The sequence below is a fragment of the Apus apus genome, chromosome 5 (genome assembly GCF_020740795.1).
Source record: "Apus apus isolate bApuApu2 chromosome 5, bApuApu2.pri.cur, whole genome shotgun sequence".
Lineage (NCBI taxonomy): Eukaryota > Metazoa > Chordata > Aves > Apodiformes > Apodidae > Apus > Apus apus.
In genome coordinates this window covers 42,765,511-42,784,029 of record NC_067286.1, presented here as the reverse complement: position 1 = coordinate 42,784,029, position 18,519 = coordinate 42,765,511, and the positions used below count along the sequence as shown (strand labels likewise).

At 47.2% G+C, this 18,519-nt stretch overlaps 1 protein-coding gene across 1 annotated transcript; it reads right to left on the bottom strand.

Moving 5' to 3' along the window:
- Positions 1-1,419: 1,419 nt before the first annotated feature.
- VASH1 (vasohibin 1) lies at positions 1,420-16,839 on the bottom strand. The gene is made up of 7 exons (XM_051620412.1): positions 16,268-16,839; positions 10,848-10,936; positions 9,887-9,943; positions 8,777-8,851; positions 7,351-7,732; positions 6,844-6,956; positions 1,420-6,262 (listed from the first exon to the last, which is right to left on the bottom strand). Exons 1-7 carry the CDS (start codon positions 16,532-16,534, stop codon positions 6,190-6,192), a joined length of 1,056 nt encoding a protein of 351 aa, XP_051476372.1. The 5' UTR covers positions 16,535-16,839; the 3' UTR covers positions 1,420-6,189.
- Positions 16,840-18,519: the final 1,680 nt, after the last annotated feature.

Below are 18,519 nucleotides of genomic sequence, written 5' to 3'. Positions count from 1 at the left end.
ATAATCTAGGAAAGCCAACTCAGCTGAGTTAACTGAAGTCTGCAATGACCTGCTATGCACAGCATGTCATATGCCTTCGCCTTCCATAATCCTGCAATCTCTGCATGAATGATGCTCTCTAAGGCTCAGTCTCACTATCTCACTAATGAATTTCTATATGCTTTTAGGTATGCAAGAGCCTTAATTTCTGTAGTCTTGGGCTTCTCAGCTTAGTTGGCTGGGTTTCTTTGTCTTAATTTGGTTTTAATTTACTGCTTTGCTGAGTTTTGTATCCTTTCCACATTAAGGTTTTTCACTAGGGTCCAAGTAGTGTAATCTCCAACTGATAGAAAAACCTAGAACTGCAGGAACTAATTAGCAGAGGGAAGTCCCGATTTAAGAGGGTACAGAAGGTCTTGACCATCTATGGAGGTTAAGGAGTTAAACTGATTTTTTGCAAAATCTGTAATGTGGGACAAAGGCCATTTTTAAGCAAGCATCTAAGTAAAGATTTATAGAAGTCAGGGCATTTTAGATTTTTTTTTTTCTGTTATTATTCATTTAAGTATTTAATAGGGTAGCAAGAAACCTTTGACTGGTGCTGAAGTCCGTTGTCAATTGCTGGGGTTGAGGACAGGCCCTGCAGGCTTATGAAGTAGCTACTTACTTTTGTGTCTTTATACCACTTACTAGGTGCTGGGCAATTACTTCCCCCGAGGGTATATAATTAACTCAGCTAAGAGGGACTAGTGCATGTGCCATTCTTTTTGGAGTAACTGGTATGGGGATGTTTATTCCTTTCCACTACATGCTGTAGGCTTGCCTACGTCCTGGCCCTGGTCCCAGCTATTACTCATTTCCCTAGAGAGAAGGGATATGTTATGCCTGAAAGATGATAGCTGGATCCCCCTTGCTGGGGAAATGAACTGCATCTTGCAGCTGACTGTCCGTTATTAACCCAGCATTTGTCTTCAGAAGTCCTGGTGAGGTCAGTAGTCTGGAAGGCTGCTAAACTGCAGAGCTTAAACAGAATTGCTTTTCAAGTCAGCAAGGGAGACTGGCTCACACATTGCAGACTAGACGAGTGCAAACAGAGGCTTGTGTTAACCCCTGCAGTATTTCAAGACCAAAATTTCTGTTGCTGCATCCACTTTTTTCCCCCCATCCAGCATGGTGGGTGGCAGTTCAAGATGAAAATCTGAGTTTTAGCCTTTGCAAGACAGCACATACATACTTCTTACTCTCTGGCAGCTGCCTATGTGTGTACAGACATACTCAGATGATTGAAGGGGAACAAGGGTTCTTCCATGTCCACAGTGTTGCAAATACAGGGTGTTTATACATCATCTGTCTGATACCATCACTCACAATTGTCCTTTGGCTTCTCAGCTGACTGACAATGGGAAGGTTTAAATTGGAAAGAAAGACAGTACAGACATCTTGTTTTCTCTGCACAAGCTGAGAGCAGTACAGAGGGAATTTTATTCTCTAAGTGTCAAAGGAAGCAGGAAGAAGTATCAACATGAGGGCTATGGGAAATGTAGTAAGAACTAAATCTAAATACAGATTCTGTGTTGGCTACATAAGAACACAGAACCACACTGATTAATTACAAAAAGACACACATGATATTGTTCTTAAAGAAAGAAACCTTCAATTTCTTAGTTCTGAGCTGTACCAGTGATAAAGATGTAAATGGTTGTGGAGCACCCTTTCAGTGCTAGAGTAGAATACTGATGTGCATGGAGGGGGACCACTCTGGTCCCACTAGCACCATCTCAGCCCTGACCTGGAAGGAAACTCTGCTCTGCAGAGACTACAGGGGATTCAGTAGCCTTCTGGGCATAAGTTGAGTTGCTCTTGAGCAGAGGGCCAGGGCACCACTGAAGGAGAGTGGTTGTGACACAAGTAAACATCTGCTCAGAAAATGGACAAAAATACTAAATTCCCTAAGGAGTTCAGCTTGGCTGTAGAGGGACCATCTCCACCTTGCTCTGATAGAGCAAACTCCAAGCCAGAATAGCACTTGCTTTATTAGCTTAAGTTGTAAATCTATAATGCAGATCTAAATGGTCACAGAACAACAGTGCAAGACCACTGGAATATGCGGTGTTATTTCAGCCAGACTTGCACACGCAGTATGTGTGGGACACGGGGCATGTCCTGCTTAGATCTAGTGTCTGATCACAATCAGGGCCACTTGAAATACTTCACTTAAAATGAGCAAGTGGCAAAAGCAACCACCTGAAGTGATTAGCCAGAGCCACTGGAGCAAGGTCAAGCCCATCTAATCCAGACTCTTGCCCTTTGGCAACAGGAACATTCTTCTGTTCATTATGGTTTCTTAAACTCTGCAGTTTTAAGGACAGTCATGTTTCAATCTCCACAACACCACATGTGAGCCTGCCTTAAGGGGCAGGCACCTGATTAAGGCTTTCACCTGAAATACTTAAAAAAAAAAATTCATGTTAAACAGATCTGGTAACAGCAATACAGCTACTGCTTCAACAGAAACTATGTTTCTACCACGGTTCTGGAGTCATGTATTCTAGTAGATCATATCCTGTACTGACCCACACATGGCTAAAATAATCAGCTGAAAAAAAGCACTCCACTCCCACCTAAAACACTTGCTAACATACCTTGGGTTCCTAAATACTCAGTTTATCATATCAGAGTTTAAAAAAAAGGCTAGAGTGTCACAGGGTGATGGACACCCAACCCTGCTCTTTAGGATATTAAGTTTGTATCAGAGTGACACTGTAGCAGAAAGTTTTGCAGCTAATCCATTAAAAAAATTGCAGTTGACCAGGTATCAAGGGACTTTTACATAAAAGTATGAAGAAGAACTCTTATTTCAAGGTTTGCATTTAATTTAAAATAGTTCTGCTAGTAGTAGGTAAGCATTTGTTCAAGTCTTTCAAAGCTCACCTATACATGACATAACACATAGGCAGTGTCTATCCATTCCTAGTTTATGGATGCAGTTCCTTTCCACAAATTCAGAAGGACTTGTACTGCAGAACAGACATGAGACCTACTGGGCAGTGAAATTTACACCTCAGCTACAAAAGCAATCATACTAATATTTAACATTAAATAATTAATAGGACTCCTCAAGATGCATCTTTTTTGTTCTGCAGGCACTGAAGAGTGTAAGTTACAGTCTAGTTCCTTATTTTAATTCCTTCTCTGTAGTTCTAGAGACTGCAAAAGTGAAAATGACTACTTCCCAGCTTTTTTTCCCTTTTGGTTAAAGGCAGACAGGCCAGAAGTCAGAGCATATGGATGAGACAGGAAAGATGTGGAAGTGCAAAAGTTCATCTTTCATTGTGCCTTCACATTTTTTATGGCATACAACTGGATTGTACTAATCCTTTTTGTCACAGGGAGATGCTGTCTTGTTTGTTAGCAAGGAAGCTAAGCTTTGTATTGAAGTGATTCATCTTGATGGTTGAAGGGAGCAAGAGCAAGAATGGGATAATTGTTTGGTCATTTTCCAGTTTCTTGCACCATCTGCTAAACTGGAAATACAGAAAGAGTAACAGGCAGGAAATCTAGCACACAGAAAAAAATAGTAGAAGGCTTGAAATAGTGATTCTGTGATGGTAACTCAAGTAGAGGGCTCGTGTCTGCTCCTGTGTCCATCTTGAGGAGTCGTCAACATTAGACACATAAGAATTAAATGCCTCCTAATGTAGATAATTGTGCAACTGTATCTTGAAAGAGGATATTCTTGTCTGGCTACAGCTGAGACCTTGAATGATACCTGCCATTCATTCCTTAAACATCCACTTCCTTTGGTTTTCTAAGCTATTGGCCTCTGTTACATCCTGCAGGAAAGCTCTTAATTACCATGTCAAACAAAGCATTTTGTTTTAAGTTATTCTACCCTGGTGATCCAACACTGCTGAGCATCCCTTTTGCCCTGCTCTAAAGAAAGCATCATTAGCTTGCAGCTGATCCCTCACTTGCCCCATCTGTTTGAAGTCTTCCTCCCCACAACACATTTCCACTTCTTTCCACCTAAAAAGCCTCAAGTCTGTCCAGGTATGGAATGTGCTCTGTATGAACTAACAGTTATTCTTAAGAGCTTTCCAGTTACTCTGAATTAACGAACAAACTAATCATAATTTTTGCACAGCAAACATTATGCAAAGGCAGTTTGTGGCTTCCAGGTGACCCATATTATTTATATGTAACTGTGGTACCTTTACAGCTAACATAATTGTTAGCATCCAGACACTAAATATGTTAATTTACAGCCCCACAAAATTAAGCAGAGTTGCTTGGCTTGCTACTGCTGTCTAATTTCAAATGGTTGCATGTGGCTGGAGAGCAAGGGAAGGGACAGGTGTTGCACTGCACTGTGGAAACTGGCATCCTCTTCTGGATCCACCTTATCTTGGATCAGCAGCAAGTTCTGTCACCCCCTACAGATTGTCCTCCTGGTCGTACAGCATAGCAGAAAAGTACAGACTACAAAGAGCTTGGAAGGAGAGACTGCTCTGGTATGGATATAATGCCTTGTAAGTTACATCACAGTTAAGGATGTACAATTAGGAACCTGTAAGGCCCGAGTTAAATCACTTGTGGGTGGTGCCTCAAGGATTTGTTTGGGGATAAGAACCTATTCTCTGCCACCAAAATAGCACTGCTTATATGAGGGTATGGCACAGAAATACTGCAACAAAAAAACCTGGTAGAGATAAGCTCCATCATGTTTCTAACAAGCTCACAGGAAAGAATAAACCAAATTTTATCAAAATTAAGGATGCAGTATTTTAGAATGTTTAGCTCCTTGTCAGTGCTGTGATAAAACAAGTCTCAGTTTCTCTCAATTTTTGCATCCCCTGGATGCATGCATCCAGATCACTTCAAGGCCATGCTGTTCTGACTTCTGGCAACCCCACTGTTGCCAGGCCCTAGGCCTCAACGTTCCGTATTTCTGACAAGCGTCACACTGCTTAACCAGTAGTACAACACTCTTCTGAGAGAGGTGCAGGAACAGTGAAGGCTGTAAGCCCAGCCTGGCCCTTTGGGGAAGGCTAGCGTGAGGGGTGCTGTGAAATCTGGCAGCTATCTGGGACAGGGCTGGGGAACTACTTTCAAGAGGCTTCAGGCTGAGCTGTCAGGAAAGCAGCTGCACTCTCCTCATGCAGGGCTTCCCACCAACAGGTGTCTGTAACTCTAGCACTAAACTACAGTGAGGAGGGAACAAAACCCTTGCGTAAAGTAAAAATGCTTGAAAAACCTGTTCACATAATTAAATCCTTCTTTAACTATTTACTCTTAAAACTCATACCTAAGTGACTGAAGTGCCTTCTGCAAGCTTTCACAGTATCAGTCACTAGATGTTAATGGATAGAAGGCTGACAAAGAAATGACTCAAGTTCAGGCATCCCTCCAGCCCCTGCCTACCCTTGCCTCCACTGCTGGGAGAACTGAGGTCTCTGTGACTGTTTTCATGTGGACATGGCACAAGTACATCTGGACCCACTCAACCACAAAATGACTTACAGCAACAGCTCCCCATCTTTGCAGTGGGTAAAGAGGATCATTATCCCACCGTCTACCCCTCAGAGACAATGAAATGCTTTGAAATAGGCAGGACTAAACACACAAGATGTGGTTTCTCCAGATGAGAAACCCTTGTATGATAAATAAATCAGGCTGAGCAAATTCAGCCCTGTCTCTTACAAGAACAATGCTAAACAAAGTGTTCATAATGATGAAACCAGGAGTTTTTGCACAAGATGTGGGGGCCATCTCATTTCGGCATCACTTCTCCCTCAGACTTTCAGGCCTTGCATGAGTTAAGACTTCTGTACAGACAGGGAAGAAGTACTGTTGACAAGATGCTTCATCTACTTGCTGTCAACAAAAAAAAATTGATAGCAAGTCTGCTGACTCTACTGACTTCATATTCTTCCTGCAGCAAACTCCCACCGACATACAGACTATTTTTTTTTTTAAATACTTGTTTCAGTGAATTAAGATGGACACCTCTCCCAGAAACAGGCAGGTGAATCCTCTGGGACCCATGGGATCCAGGTCTGGGATTAGCCCACTAGGAAGTACCTGGCAAGATCAGCACTCTTTTCTGCTCCCACTCCCCTGTCCCCTTTGCCAGAATCACTGCAGATGGATCCAGGTCCCAGTTGTGGCCCCAAAAGTCTGTGAAGCCAGTCACACAAGGCACAGCTCTCTTCACACCCGGATCTGGTACCCATTGAGGTCTGGCATGGCTTTGGAATCAGTGGGCTTCTTTTCACCAGATGGCCTGTGAACGAAGATAGTAGGAACTATTCAGAAACTTTTTTTTTTCAGTCAGGAGGTGCTGCACGTAGAGATGGCAGCACAGGAAAAGACTTCTCCTACACTACTGAGGGAAGGATTATTCTGCAACCTCCAGTAAATCTCCCAGTGATCTCCACAGAAGAGAATGCAGGTTAGGAAGAGTAGGAATTCCACTCTGGTACCCCAGCTCAGTTTCAGGAAAACAGTCTCACTGACAGCAGTGTAATTTTTGGAACCTCTTTGGGGCACAGGTCTGTGAGACACCAGAGCTCAGACCCTTGTGTAAGGTTAAATATCAGCTACCAAGATCCCTGTGTATTTGAGCTGCCTTCCTTCTCCCTGCCAAAACAAAAAAACCAAACAACCCATCTGTCCTCCTACTCCCTAAGCAATTATAAAAAAGCACAGACTATGGAAGAATGCTACAGCAGGTCAGAGAAGTATTCCCTGTTATAAAGAACCCCAGTAAGACACCAGAATGATCCAAAACGAGACAGCAAAGTGGAGTCTGCAAGTAAAACAGTGATGGTCTAGATAGGTCTCCAGCCCAGCAGCCCCACTCACCGTCGGTCCCCACGGCTGTTGCGCCGATGGGGGCTGGCCTGACCTCTTTGTGGGGAGGAGACATCTTTCTTTCTGTCCTTGGTGGGAGATGGTGGCCCAGTTCCTTTGCCAATCTGCCAGAAAAATTAAAGTAAGAGCAACATGAGCAGAAAACCAATACAAATAGTAACCAGGAAACAAAGCCCAACAATGATGAATTATATGGCAATAGAAGGCACAAAGGCAAGGCCAGTGCATCAAAATTGCAAAAGCCAGAAAGAACAAGTACAGTGACAGCTATGGCTTCAAGGACTGTATAAAGCCCAAGCTAATTGCAACTGCAGTACTGCACAAGCATCCATTAGGGGTCAGTCTGTATACAAAGCAAAAGAGCCCCCAGCCTTCAGTTCGCCCTCTGCTCCACCACCACCTAGGAGAACCTCCTACCACTTCATTACCCCAGCACACCATCAACCAGCCAAGACAGCAGCTGCAGCAGCAATCTACTTCTCCAACCTTGCTGCTTACCTTCAGCCTCATATCACGGGCGTGTCTCTCAAGCTCTTTGCGAAAGTCTTCCCGGGTTAGCTTGTCTAGATCCAGGATGGAGTGCTTCCACTCAATCTGCTCCACGCTGTGTGGGTCGTGGGACACACAGTGGCCCAGCTTCACCTTTTTAAGCGTGTGCCAGCAGCGGCGATACGCCTCCTCAAAGTCAAAGATGAGTTCGCTCAGTGTGCGGAAGACGGGTGCTTTGTACATGAGCTCCTCACGTCGGCTGATGCCCAGTGCCCCATAGCGGCCTCCAAAGTTCACCCCCAGCACAATGTGTCGGAAGTAGTTCCCTGAGAAGTGGGTTTTGAAGCTGATGGGGAAACGGTCCAGCGTGGTCATGTTGTTGGTGAGGTAACTGACAGCAGCCACTATTCAGGAAACAACCAGTGATACCATTTTCTTGACAAGATACTTCCTCTCTACTCCACACCCTCCCACCACCCTGCTCAGCAGACTCACCACTGATTAAGGCATCACACAGGCAAAATTTTTTCTCCAGATCAAAAAGTCCAGCTCACTGCAAGCTGCCCTATTTTCATCTGGATAATGGGGAAACCAAACTTGGCCTCTTCGACAAGACAATCAACAAAGGGAAGTTAATTTTGAGGGAGTTCTGATGCAGAAGCTGCAATGCTAACACCTCAGATGTCTTGGATGCCATAGCTTCCAAACTGTTAAATGCTGTATTTGTTAGTTTGTTTTAATCTGTTGTACTAGCTACTATTTCATATAGAAGCTGAGGAACCTTCAGGACACAGTACTTTTCAGACTACACTTCTGAACCTTCACTTGCCATCTCTGCCCCTCCAGGTGGCTTTGCCCATGTGCATCAAGAATCTGTAGCCTGAGTGACATAGGGTAAGCCTTGAAGATAGCTAGGAAAGATGTGTAATTAAAGATGACACATGTCTAGAAGTAATAAAGGTATTGCCTAAGCTGGCAGGCAGTGTTAGACATACTAGTAAAGTGACATCTACCATAATCAGAAGTTGGGGAAGATCCCTGACTTATTTTAATGTAGAGCACACGCAGGCAACATTGCAGTAAGAGAACAACGTTATCCACCAAGGTCTTTCTGACCCAACTCTACCTAGTATTTTTGCCCTCCTTTCGATATTCCTTAGTTCCTTCCTTTTATCTTTTCCTCAGTTGTAGAGTTGTCCAGAGTACAACCACCCTTCTTGGGGAAGGAGGAGCAGCTCCAAAGAACTACTTCTTATATTTCAAATAATTGTTCGGATTTGGATTTCATTGCTGGTTTTTTTTGGGAAAACTGGGGAGAGAAAACAGAGGGATGTGGGGCTTGGTGACAATATTATCAGCAGCCACAAAGCATAAGAGTGTAGAGGAGAAAACACAAGGATGGGCAGGCATGCACAATTCCAAGAGGAAAAGATACATTCCCAGGATCACAGCTTCCAGGCATTTTATTGGCAGGGCCTCTTTGGTCATTTCTTTGGCCAGGTCCATCAACCTGCAGAATGGGACAACGGAAAGACGAGGACAGTTAGAGGGCTTGAGCTATGCATGTACGGCCGGTTGAGCCCTTTTGCACTATATATGTAAGTTTCCAGGAGAGAAGGTGGCCCACTTAGGACAGGGAACAGAATAAAATATCTTCTTTAGGAAGATATTAAATCCAAACCAGGTCTCTACCATGTGCTCTCGCTGCTTACAAGGAACTCCTTTCGGTGAGTTACAGCAAAGCTGCTTACTAGGCCAACATCTGTTTTCATGGGGAGCACAGCACTTGGCTCAGTGAGTGGATGGACACCAATGCGAACAGAAGCAGAAGCATCAGAAGACAAATAGACAGCAATGTTTGCCTCACAAGGCTCGAGGACAGTGAAGCCTTCTTCTCTGGCACTAACCCTACTCTCTGTTCCACTAATACTGGGGAGGAGACATTGCACTGATCACAAGACATTTGCAGTCACATGAGTCTATGGACTAGACCAACAGTAAGGCACTAGTCTTGGGAGACTCTCAATATGCACTCCAAGAGAGTCAACATCAGGTGCTTATCTCCAGGAACTTGCAGGGCACAGCTCTTCCCAAAATCTACACAAAGAATCCCCCTTCTCCTTCAAAGTATGAGACACCAAAAGCTTAGTGAGCCTATATTCTGCAAAGGCACTTAGAGAAGCTATGAAGTTAAACCTGTAAAGATACTTGGCTTTTACAAAGCTTGTTACAAAGTTCATATTATTACTCCAATTAGAAGTAGGCAGAAGCTGCACATCTTTGAAATACATTTATTTTACTGGAATTACTGATACATGACAATGAAACCTGCTCTTGTCCTTGAGAAAGGCCAGACACAGCTCTGCCCAGCCATGCCCCAGGCAACAGACAATACATTCACCTAAAGTAGGATGGAGCTGCAGTACTGAAATCCCTGAGTGCCACCTAGACCTTGGCCAGGGGATGGAGGAAGAAGCAGTCAGTACAGTATGGCCCAAACATCTTAAAGCAAGACTTAAATGCTGTAAGGGCTGTCAGCACTTACCCAGTCAGAGGTCTGCTCTTCTTAATCTCAAAAAATTGTGTCCCAGTGTGATTGTACCTGGAGGCAAGAAGTTAAGGGCTTGGCAGCTTGGAAAGCAGAGTTAGAAGAAAACCTGTCTGAAGAACTTTCATGTTACTTACTATTCTCACAGCAAAGTCATGATCCCACAAATATAACAGCAATGCAAGAAAGTGTCCCCTCTTATTACATCCACTGTATTTCCCTCTTGTCAATTCTTCTCTTCCTCCTGCACCCACACAGGTTTCCACTCCATTTCTCAAAAGGTTCATGCTGACAGCACATGCTCTGCTCAGCTTTCCAGTTACCAGGGCAGAACAAAGTTTGATAATTATCTGCCTGTTCTCATCTGCACAGAACGCACAGAACATTGTAAAATTCATAATGCCTGATTCCAAGCCTGACTGGGACCCAGTCCAGAGCACAACCACCTTAGATGTATGAGAGGTGCCAAAAGGTCTGCCACCTTACAGAAGCAGGGTTGCTGACTGTCCTTTAGAGAGCTACAGAGAGGAGTGTTTAACTAGGATGAACAGAGACGCAGTTTTCTCACCTTCACAGTTCACCTGTGCCTTAACAGTGAGGTGACAGTTTGTAGTACATCTGAGACCTAGCTGTCAGGGTCTCAGGTATGTGTGTTTTTAATTAAATGGCACTGTAAAGCCACTGACCTAGAAGGGTGGATAGTGGGAAAAGCCCCTTGAAACATGCCCATTTATTACATGGAGCAAACGGGATCAGAAGGTAACTTGGGCAGAAAAGAAACAGAGCAGCAAAAGAAACTATCATCCCAAGTACAGCTTCCTGTTTTCAGAAAACAAGTTTCAGTTCCCCTCCAGCTACAACAGAGTGAGATTTTTCTGTTCTTAACAAGGAAAGCAAGTCCCCTTGCTCCCTCTTCCTGGGTTATCACACCAGTGACTAAGGTAACAGTAAAGGATACTGAAGCTCCCTGATGTAGCGCTGCACAGCTTCCAGGCGCTCAGGGATGGTGGTGGACGGCTGGAACACAGGCACACTTGGTATGGGAATCTGAAATGGGGAGCAGAATGTAAGTCATTGCTTCCAAACCTCTCCAGCTTCTTGCTGAACTCAAGTGACACATAGCTACAGGGAGCACATTCCTCTGAAACCAGCCCCTTTTTGCTGCCCAAACTGACCACACCAGGAATATTCCTCTGTTCTGACACTGGTAACTGGGAAGGGATTCAGAATGAAGCACCATCACAGAGCTGCAAGAGAAACTGTTTGAAAGGGTCCTGCACTTAAGCTATGTTACAGCGGTAGAATTAGATAAAATTAACTGACAAGGCAAGATGTGAGACAGGAAAGCTATCACCTAAGGAGCTTGGCCTCATTTGATTATGAAAACTGAAAGGCACAAAACAAAAATAAGGAGAGAGGCAAAACCAGAGGGTTTCCTCAAAGTTACCAGAGCATGGAACAGTCCTGTAAGGAAGGATATAAAGGTTCCTCAGTGCCTCCCAGCATCTCAGGTGAATTGGCATGGACTAGGACATGGGCTGGATAGCATCATGACTCTCCCTGCTGCAGTGTCTGTTGTTTTGAATTACAAGGTCAGAGAATGACTTCTGAAAGTTCACCGTTCAGATTGCTGTTGCATTCTGAGGCCTCAGCCTCATGGGTCCAGTCATTTGCCCCACAGGGGATAACTGCAGCCATGTCAGCAGCTAAGATGTCTAAGGAAAGAGAAGGGTCCTGTCCACAGGACAAATATAATGAAGACAAAAATATGGTGCGATTGACATGCTTGGAGAAACAGGAGAGCATTTTCCTGTTGAAGGATAGCTCACGCTTTGCACACAGTCCTCTTATACCAGACTGCAGCTTTTTGCAGCAGTTTGGTTTTTAGCATTTAAGTTCCTTCTCAGAATTCCCCCAGAGCTGGGCTATCCCCAGCTAAGAAAGAGTGAGTCAGAACCACTCTGCTGCGCACAGCTGCCTCTGCTTGCCATGGTTTTGTAGTCAGCAGCGCTGCTTAAGACGCTCATCACCTTCCACGTGTATTTCTGTGGCTGCTCATTTCTGTTCCTCCTTCTTCTGCCCTGGGCTGGTGCGAACGACTGGGGAAGCAGGTCAGGCACCTGGACCAGCTGAAAGCTGAGCCAGTGAGCATGGGTGGTTTTCAGTCAGATCAGTTTGCTGCCCTGGGTTGCCACATGGTCACACTCTGCTTGTGCCTGCACAGGAGGCAGGCCTGAGACTGGTTAACCTTGAGAGATGGGCTGTTGCTGCCTCTGGAAATTATAATCTCCAGTCTAACTCCAAACATTATCAGGAAGTAAACACTGAGATAAACTTTGTCTCTTTCCATTTGCTCTCCCATGTTTTTGAAAACTAAGTAGCACCATTTAGCCACTGGTACCCATTTTCCCAGCACGTCTTGGGAGTTGCGAACTGCCATCTCCAGCACCTCGTTTCCATGCCCTGCTTGGAGCAAGCAGTTGTTGGCTGACTTGCAGGAGGTGGCACAGGAGCAGAAGTGAAACTGGGTTTGTTAAGCCACAGCAGGAGCAGGGAAGGCTCTGGAGAGCAGCAGAGGGATGGAGCCACCCCTGGAACCGCACAAGCTGAGTCAGTTTGGATGCTATAAGCTGACATACTGAGTCACAGGAAACTATTTCCAGGCAGAAACAATGAAAGAGGTAACAACCAGGACAGGCTGACTGTTTAACTTTGTTTAATTTCTTCAGCATGGATGTTTTTGTGCTTTTTGAGTGAAGACAGATGCATTAAGGACATGTTGACAGCACAGACTAATGATTCTGGGTAGTAACTCCTCTCTTTACTAGTACAGATCCTTAGATCCCCTTTTCTTCAAAAGGCTGTACAACACTGAGACAGGGTAATAGCAACCCATTCATCAGGGGACTAGTTAATGCAGAACAGCCTCCTGCACCTCAAGTAATTAAACTGACGAAAGTACAGTGTGCACTCTCTCTCTCAGATCTGGGCCTGCAGCCCAGACTGGGCTACAGCTTCTTTTGCATCAGGTCTATAGCATTTTAATGGGGCAATAGAAGCAGGAGGAGAGGAATAAGGTCTCCACCCCTCAATCCAGCACTGACAGGATGGGAGATCTAATGCTTTGTTCTTACCCAGCATCATCCACTACACATCTCAAAACAGCTATAAATATTAGGCAGTCTTCACAATCTTCCAAAAAGCAGAAATGAATTTATTTGTGACAGAATAGAGAGAAAATCAGATCTATTTTACTTTTCCTTTAGATATTCTGAAAGCTGGAGAGAGCTAGGACGAGAGCCCAGAATTCCCAGAGCATGTACCTCTGCCAGGCTTAGCAAACTGACTGAACATGTCCTCGGTTCCTCATCACTTGTGTGGAGGGGCTGCATCACCCCACTCCTAGATTCATGCACCCCAGCAGGCTGGCTATGTGCATGGGATTGGGTCTTGCTTTCAAAGGGGGATCCTGAGATCAACAGAGATTTTCATGTACTAAGTGGGCCATGCTGTACATGAGAGAAGACAGATGGGAGCAAGGCACAAAGCTTCACCCTTGTCCATATCACAGAGGTATTTTTTTGGCCAGCCTACTTAGCAACAATTTATTTTATGGTGCTTATATGTATCCAAGCCCCTCCCTAATCTTCCTTTTGCAAGCAACACAGGAGCAATACCAATTCCAGTTGTTAGCCTGGCTAAGGAAACAGGATTTTTTCCCTCTCTCTATATGAACCCATTAGATGCAACTCTTCCTGTCTCTGCCCTCATAACCAGCTCATTTAAAATCCATCATTTCTTAATGAGGCAAGCACACATCTTTCTATTTCCAGTGTCCACCCATTTGATGTTCCCAGCAGCTCCAAGCAAAGCAATACTCCATCCTGTTGCTAGAAACAGCCTACAGGAGGGTGGCACTCTCAAGCCTAGCAAGCATGGCCAATCAACTATGTCCTGCCAACATGGCACCGCTCACTCAAGGCCTATTCACCCCAAATCTACTGGAAGGAAATGGAGACCAGAGATCTCTGAGCTCTCACATCCCTGTGAAAGATACAGCCCCTGAAGCTGATCTGCAAACATTATTTATAAAGCCTGATCACAGCCTCCTGCAGTCATCATTTTACAGTGTAAAGTTTAGTTTATGGACAACTTTTTTGAAAGCTGTTTCCCCCAACACCCAATACTGGCTACGATTCAAAGCCAGAAATGTTGAAGTAGGCAAAGCACTGTCCAATTCCCAACACCTAAAATGGCCTATTCACCCTCCAGGAGATGGAGAGTATCTGGCTTTTCAAAAAAATTAGCTCTGTGGAGAACACTCATTGCCCTAATTCTCATCTGTTGCATCAACCATTGGAAGAAACTTGATGGCATGGAGATGGGTGGTGATATAAGCAGCCCTCAAAGACAAAACCACATCCCTAGAGGGGAAAAGGAGCTAAAGAAACACAGCCCATCCATCCTTGCTGCTTCCTGCATCCCAGCATCCTCTCAGCTGTAAGCCTGGTGAGCTTGGGAACAAGATCTTAGATTGTGAAGTGCTGAATAGAGTTTACAGATCTGGTTCCCTAGCAAACACACAAAAAATGAATAACCTAATTTTACCTGTTACAAGCAAGAGCTCATACCACTTGTGTCCCTTAACTGTAACTCTTTAGCACCAAGACCAGAACGTGAAAACAGGGGAAGTACTTCACAATAAGATCAAAACCAGAGACTGAACACTGTATTTCTCTCTCCTCAGGCACTGGACTCTTTGCTTGCAAACTTCTTTCTTCATTTCCCTCACCTCTCCTGGCCAAATCGGCCCTTTCAGTCAGGAAATTAAGTAGTGTGTGTTCTGATTAATCTGAAACATGTTTTCAGCCTTCACCCGGGCTCAGGACAAAGTCAGAGGAGAGGAAGGAAATCTGAAAAGGAAGGAAAAGTCTAGTGGGGTTAGAATAGGAACTGTAATCAGGGTTCAAGATTTGTTCTGGTTGTTGCCACAGATGCCTATAACTTCACTGCACAATGGACGTTACATGACATGCCTCTCCAGAGGTCGCCATAGAAAACCATATGGATTGTCTGCACACGATAAAATAGCATGTGCTTGCACTTGAAATTACCTTTCCAAGGATGTAAGTCCTTGCTAAAAAAGCCTGAGAAGAAAAAATTAACACAGAAAATTCAGATACAAAAATAGTAGAGTGATGGGAATATTCTCATAACCTGCCAATGGAGTGACACACCAAATGTTTGCAGTGTCTTTTGTTCACACGATGCCAAAGAAAGGGGGAGACGCTTTTCCAGCTGAGGTGCAACACGGATAGCAACAATCACAATAATTCAAATGTTTCAGTACTGCACAAGCAGTCAAGGCCAGGAACACGCTTGGAAATCACATCTGACCCTACACAAGCAACAAGCTCTACAAGCATTTGCTAACTCTTTAAAACTCTTTGGCATCAAGAGTCTCTTTTTGGACAGCTACCATTCTGTCCAAGAATGCCTTTTGGTGTGGAAGACTATACCCAAATCTAGTTTGTTCTGGTTCAAAGCCTCACCTCTGCCTGTCTCACTTAACCTCTTCCCACCTCGTAGAATCACAGAATGTTAGGGGTTGGAAGTGACTTCTAGAGATTATCAAATCCAACTCCCCTGCCAAAGCAGGATCACCTAGGGCAGATCACACAGAAATGCATCCAGATGGGTCTTGAAAGTCTCCAGAGAAGGAGACTCCACAACCTCTCTGGGCAGCCTGTTCTAGTGCTCCATAACCATTATAGTAAGTAAGTTTTTCCTCACGCTGAGGTGGAACTTCCTGTGTTCCAGTTTGTGTCCGTTGCCCCTTGTCTGTCACAGAGCACCACTGAGAAGAGACTGGCCCCTTCTTCTTGACACCCATCCTTCAGATATTTGTAAACATTATTAATAAGATCCTCTCTCAGACTTTTTCAGGTCTTGCAGTACCTCAAAGTATTTCGACTCTTATAAATTTAACTCCTCATCTTTTCATCATTTATCCAATCTGCCTCTTCAGGGCAAACCATCTCCCTCCCAGGGGGCTCGCACAGTGCCCATCTGAACTGTTTTCCAGCAAGGCCTCAGAAGAAGAGGGTGCTGCTGGAGCGCCAGGACAGGGCAGAGTTGCACAGACACGCTCCCGCACTTCTAGTTACAGCCTGGCTTTGCTTCCTGCGAGAGCACTCCCGGGGACCTCTCCTCATGCCGAGGGATCGCTCCCTAGCTGGGCCGTCATCTTCCAAGCGGGGCAGACGAGCGGGATGCCACCGTTTCCCCTCTTCGTTCACCCCAGAGAGGACGGCCCGGCCTGGGCGCTCCCGCCGGGAGCTCCGCCGCACCAGCCCGGGGGTGTGTGTGGGCTCTCACCTTGGGCAGGTCGGCGGCGCCCCGGATCCTCTGCGCCACCCGCTCCCCCTCGGGGTGGATCCTGCCCACATGCCGCCACATCCGCTCCCAGGTGGGCTCGTCCACCGGCAGCCCGCCGCGGTTGACGAAGAAGGGGACGCCTCCGTCGCGGAGATCCTCCTCGCCCTCCTCCTCCTGCTGCTCCTCTTCCCGCGCCGCCGCCGCTGCCTCGCCGGCCAGAGGGCGCCTGGCGGCGGCCGCAGCCCCACCGCCCCCCGGCATCGGCATCGCCGCCGCCCGCGCTCAGCGCCCGCCGCCCGCTGCCGGGCCGCCGGGGGCCGCGCCCCGCATGGCCGGCGCACCGGGCACGGGGCGTCACCGTCCCCGCCTCGCCCCGAGAGATATCAAGGCGGAGGGGTTTCGGGGAAACGGAGCGGGGAAGCCAAGCGGGGCGGCGCCGGCTGCCGCATCAGGCCGCCGCGGCGGGGGAGGCGCCGGCGGCCCAGCCGCCAGCGGCAGTGACGGCGGGCACCGCGCGGGGCGGGCCTGCCGCTGGGGGGCCCCGCCGCGCCGCCTGCCGAGCGCTGCCCGGGGCGGGGGCGGGCGGGAGCAGCCGCCTCCAGGCGGGCGCTGCACGCGGGGTAACAAAGCCCCCGCGCGGGGCGGTGCCGCGCTGGGCTGGGCCGGGGCTGGGCCGAGCCGGGCCGGGCTGGGCTGGGCTGGGCTGGGCCGGGGCTGGGCGCCGCTGTCCCTCCGCTCTGCTCCGCCCCGGGACGAGGGCGCGGGGTCTGGCGGGCGCAGGATCGGGGCGGGCGCGCAGTGCCGTGCCTGGAGCTGGCCTGCTGCGCGCGGGGGCCGGGGCGGGCGGCGGCGCTGCTGCCCGGGGGCGGTGGGGCCGGGGCGATAGCGCCGAGCGGCAGCTGCGGCCGGGCGATAGTGGGGGCGGGGCAGGAGGGCCGGCTGGGGCGGGGCCACAGCGCGGCCGTTTAACGGTCGCCGTGAGGGGCCGGTGGCGCCCGCGCGCGGGGCCGCGAGTGCGGGGCGTCCGGCGGGCTGCGGGCCTGGCCGGGGAGTTGGGTGGGTGCGGTGTGAGAGGCGGGGCTGGGCGGCTGGAGGGGCCGGGGTTCCGTGTAGAGGCAGCTTTGAGGGGCAGAAGAGCTGAGGTGAAATTGCCAGGTAGAACGCCGTGTGCGGCAGGGGAGGTAACTGGGATGCGCCTGTTCTGACTTTGGAAGTGGCAGACAGTCATCGTGAGGGCTGGAGGTTTCCCCAGGTGGGAGCTGCGTTGCTGATCTTGGGGTGTGCCACGTACAGTGCGTTTCACGGGAGAGGCCCAGCAAGGGCTCTTCTGACGGAAAGAGACAAAGTGCTCCTCTGTGTAAGGTCTGGAGGTGCAGCACGAGTGAAAGACCGAGTGCTTTGCTCTGCCTTCGAGGTCTACTTCTCTGTTTCAGAGCTCATGTAATACTGTGTGCAGCTGTGACGGGAGACTCTCCACACAGTGCAGGAGATGTGGAAGCTTGTTCTCCATTGTGTCCCTGGCACAATGGTTGTGTCCCCATGCAAAAGAGCTGGATAATATCTCACTGTGGACAGGACTGCTGACTGTGTTTTCTTGCCACCCTGTAACATGAATCAATTTTCAAAGCTCTAGTAGAAGCGAAAAAGTGTCTGTTACTTAAGCACTAGTAAAGGAAATGCATACAAAGTAACAGGTCAGCTGTTAAGGAACCTTCTGAAGGGCATCTCAAAATGCTTGCATCTAGCACTCCAAACAAAGGGCTGTTGTTCAGCATCAGTGGGGGGAATGAGAGAAATACATCCTGGGTCTGGTTGCCAAGGGGTTTGATGCATTCTGAGAACTGGGTATAACCTTTATAGAGTGTCAGAGGACTTCAGAGAGAAGTTCCACTTCTGTAATGCTCTGTGAGCAGATGTTCACAGGAGATAAATTCTGAGGGCAAAGTACTTGAACACAACATCTCTGATGAGATGAGCCGAACATTGCCGAAACTGCTGAAAGGTTGCTTTCCTTTCAGGAAAATTAAACTAAATGCACATCCCTGCTTCTTCTGCCTTGCAAACAAATCACCAGAATTCCTTCATGCAACATACATTGACTTCTGTAATACTGAAACATACTTCTTCAGTGATTGAAAGTTTCCTCTTGAAAGGGAACCTTGAGCAGTGCAGCCAGACATTTTGTAAAGATTAGTTGGCATTTTTGGCATGTTAAGAATTATTCTTTCCTAAAAATGAAATTAACGCGTTGT

Coding starts and splice junctions, on each gene's coding strand:
- VASH1 (XM_051620412.1), bottom strand. CDS start 16,534: ATGCCGATGCCGGGGGGCGGTGGGGCTGCGGCCGCCGCCAGGCGCCCT. Junction 10,937..16,267: donor GCGCCGCCGACCTGCCCAAG/GTGAGAGCCCAC, acceptor TCCCCATTTCAG/ATTCCCATACCAAGTGTGCC. Junction 8,852..9,886: donor AAGAGCAGACCTCTGACTGG/GTAAGTGCTGAC, acceptor CCCATTCTGCAG/GTTGATGGACCTGGCCAAAG.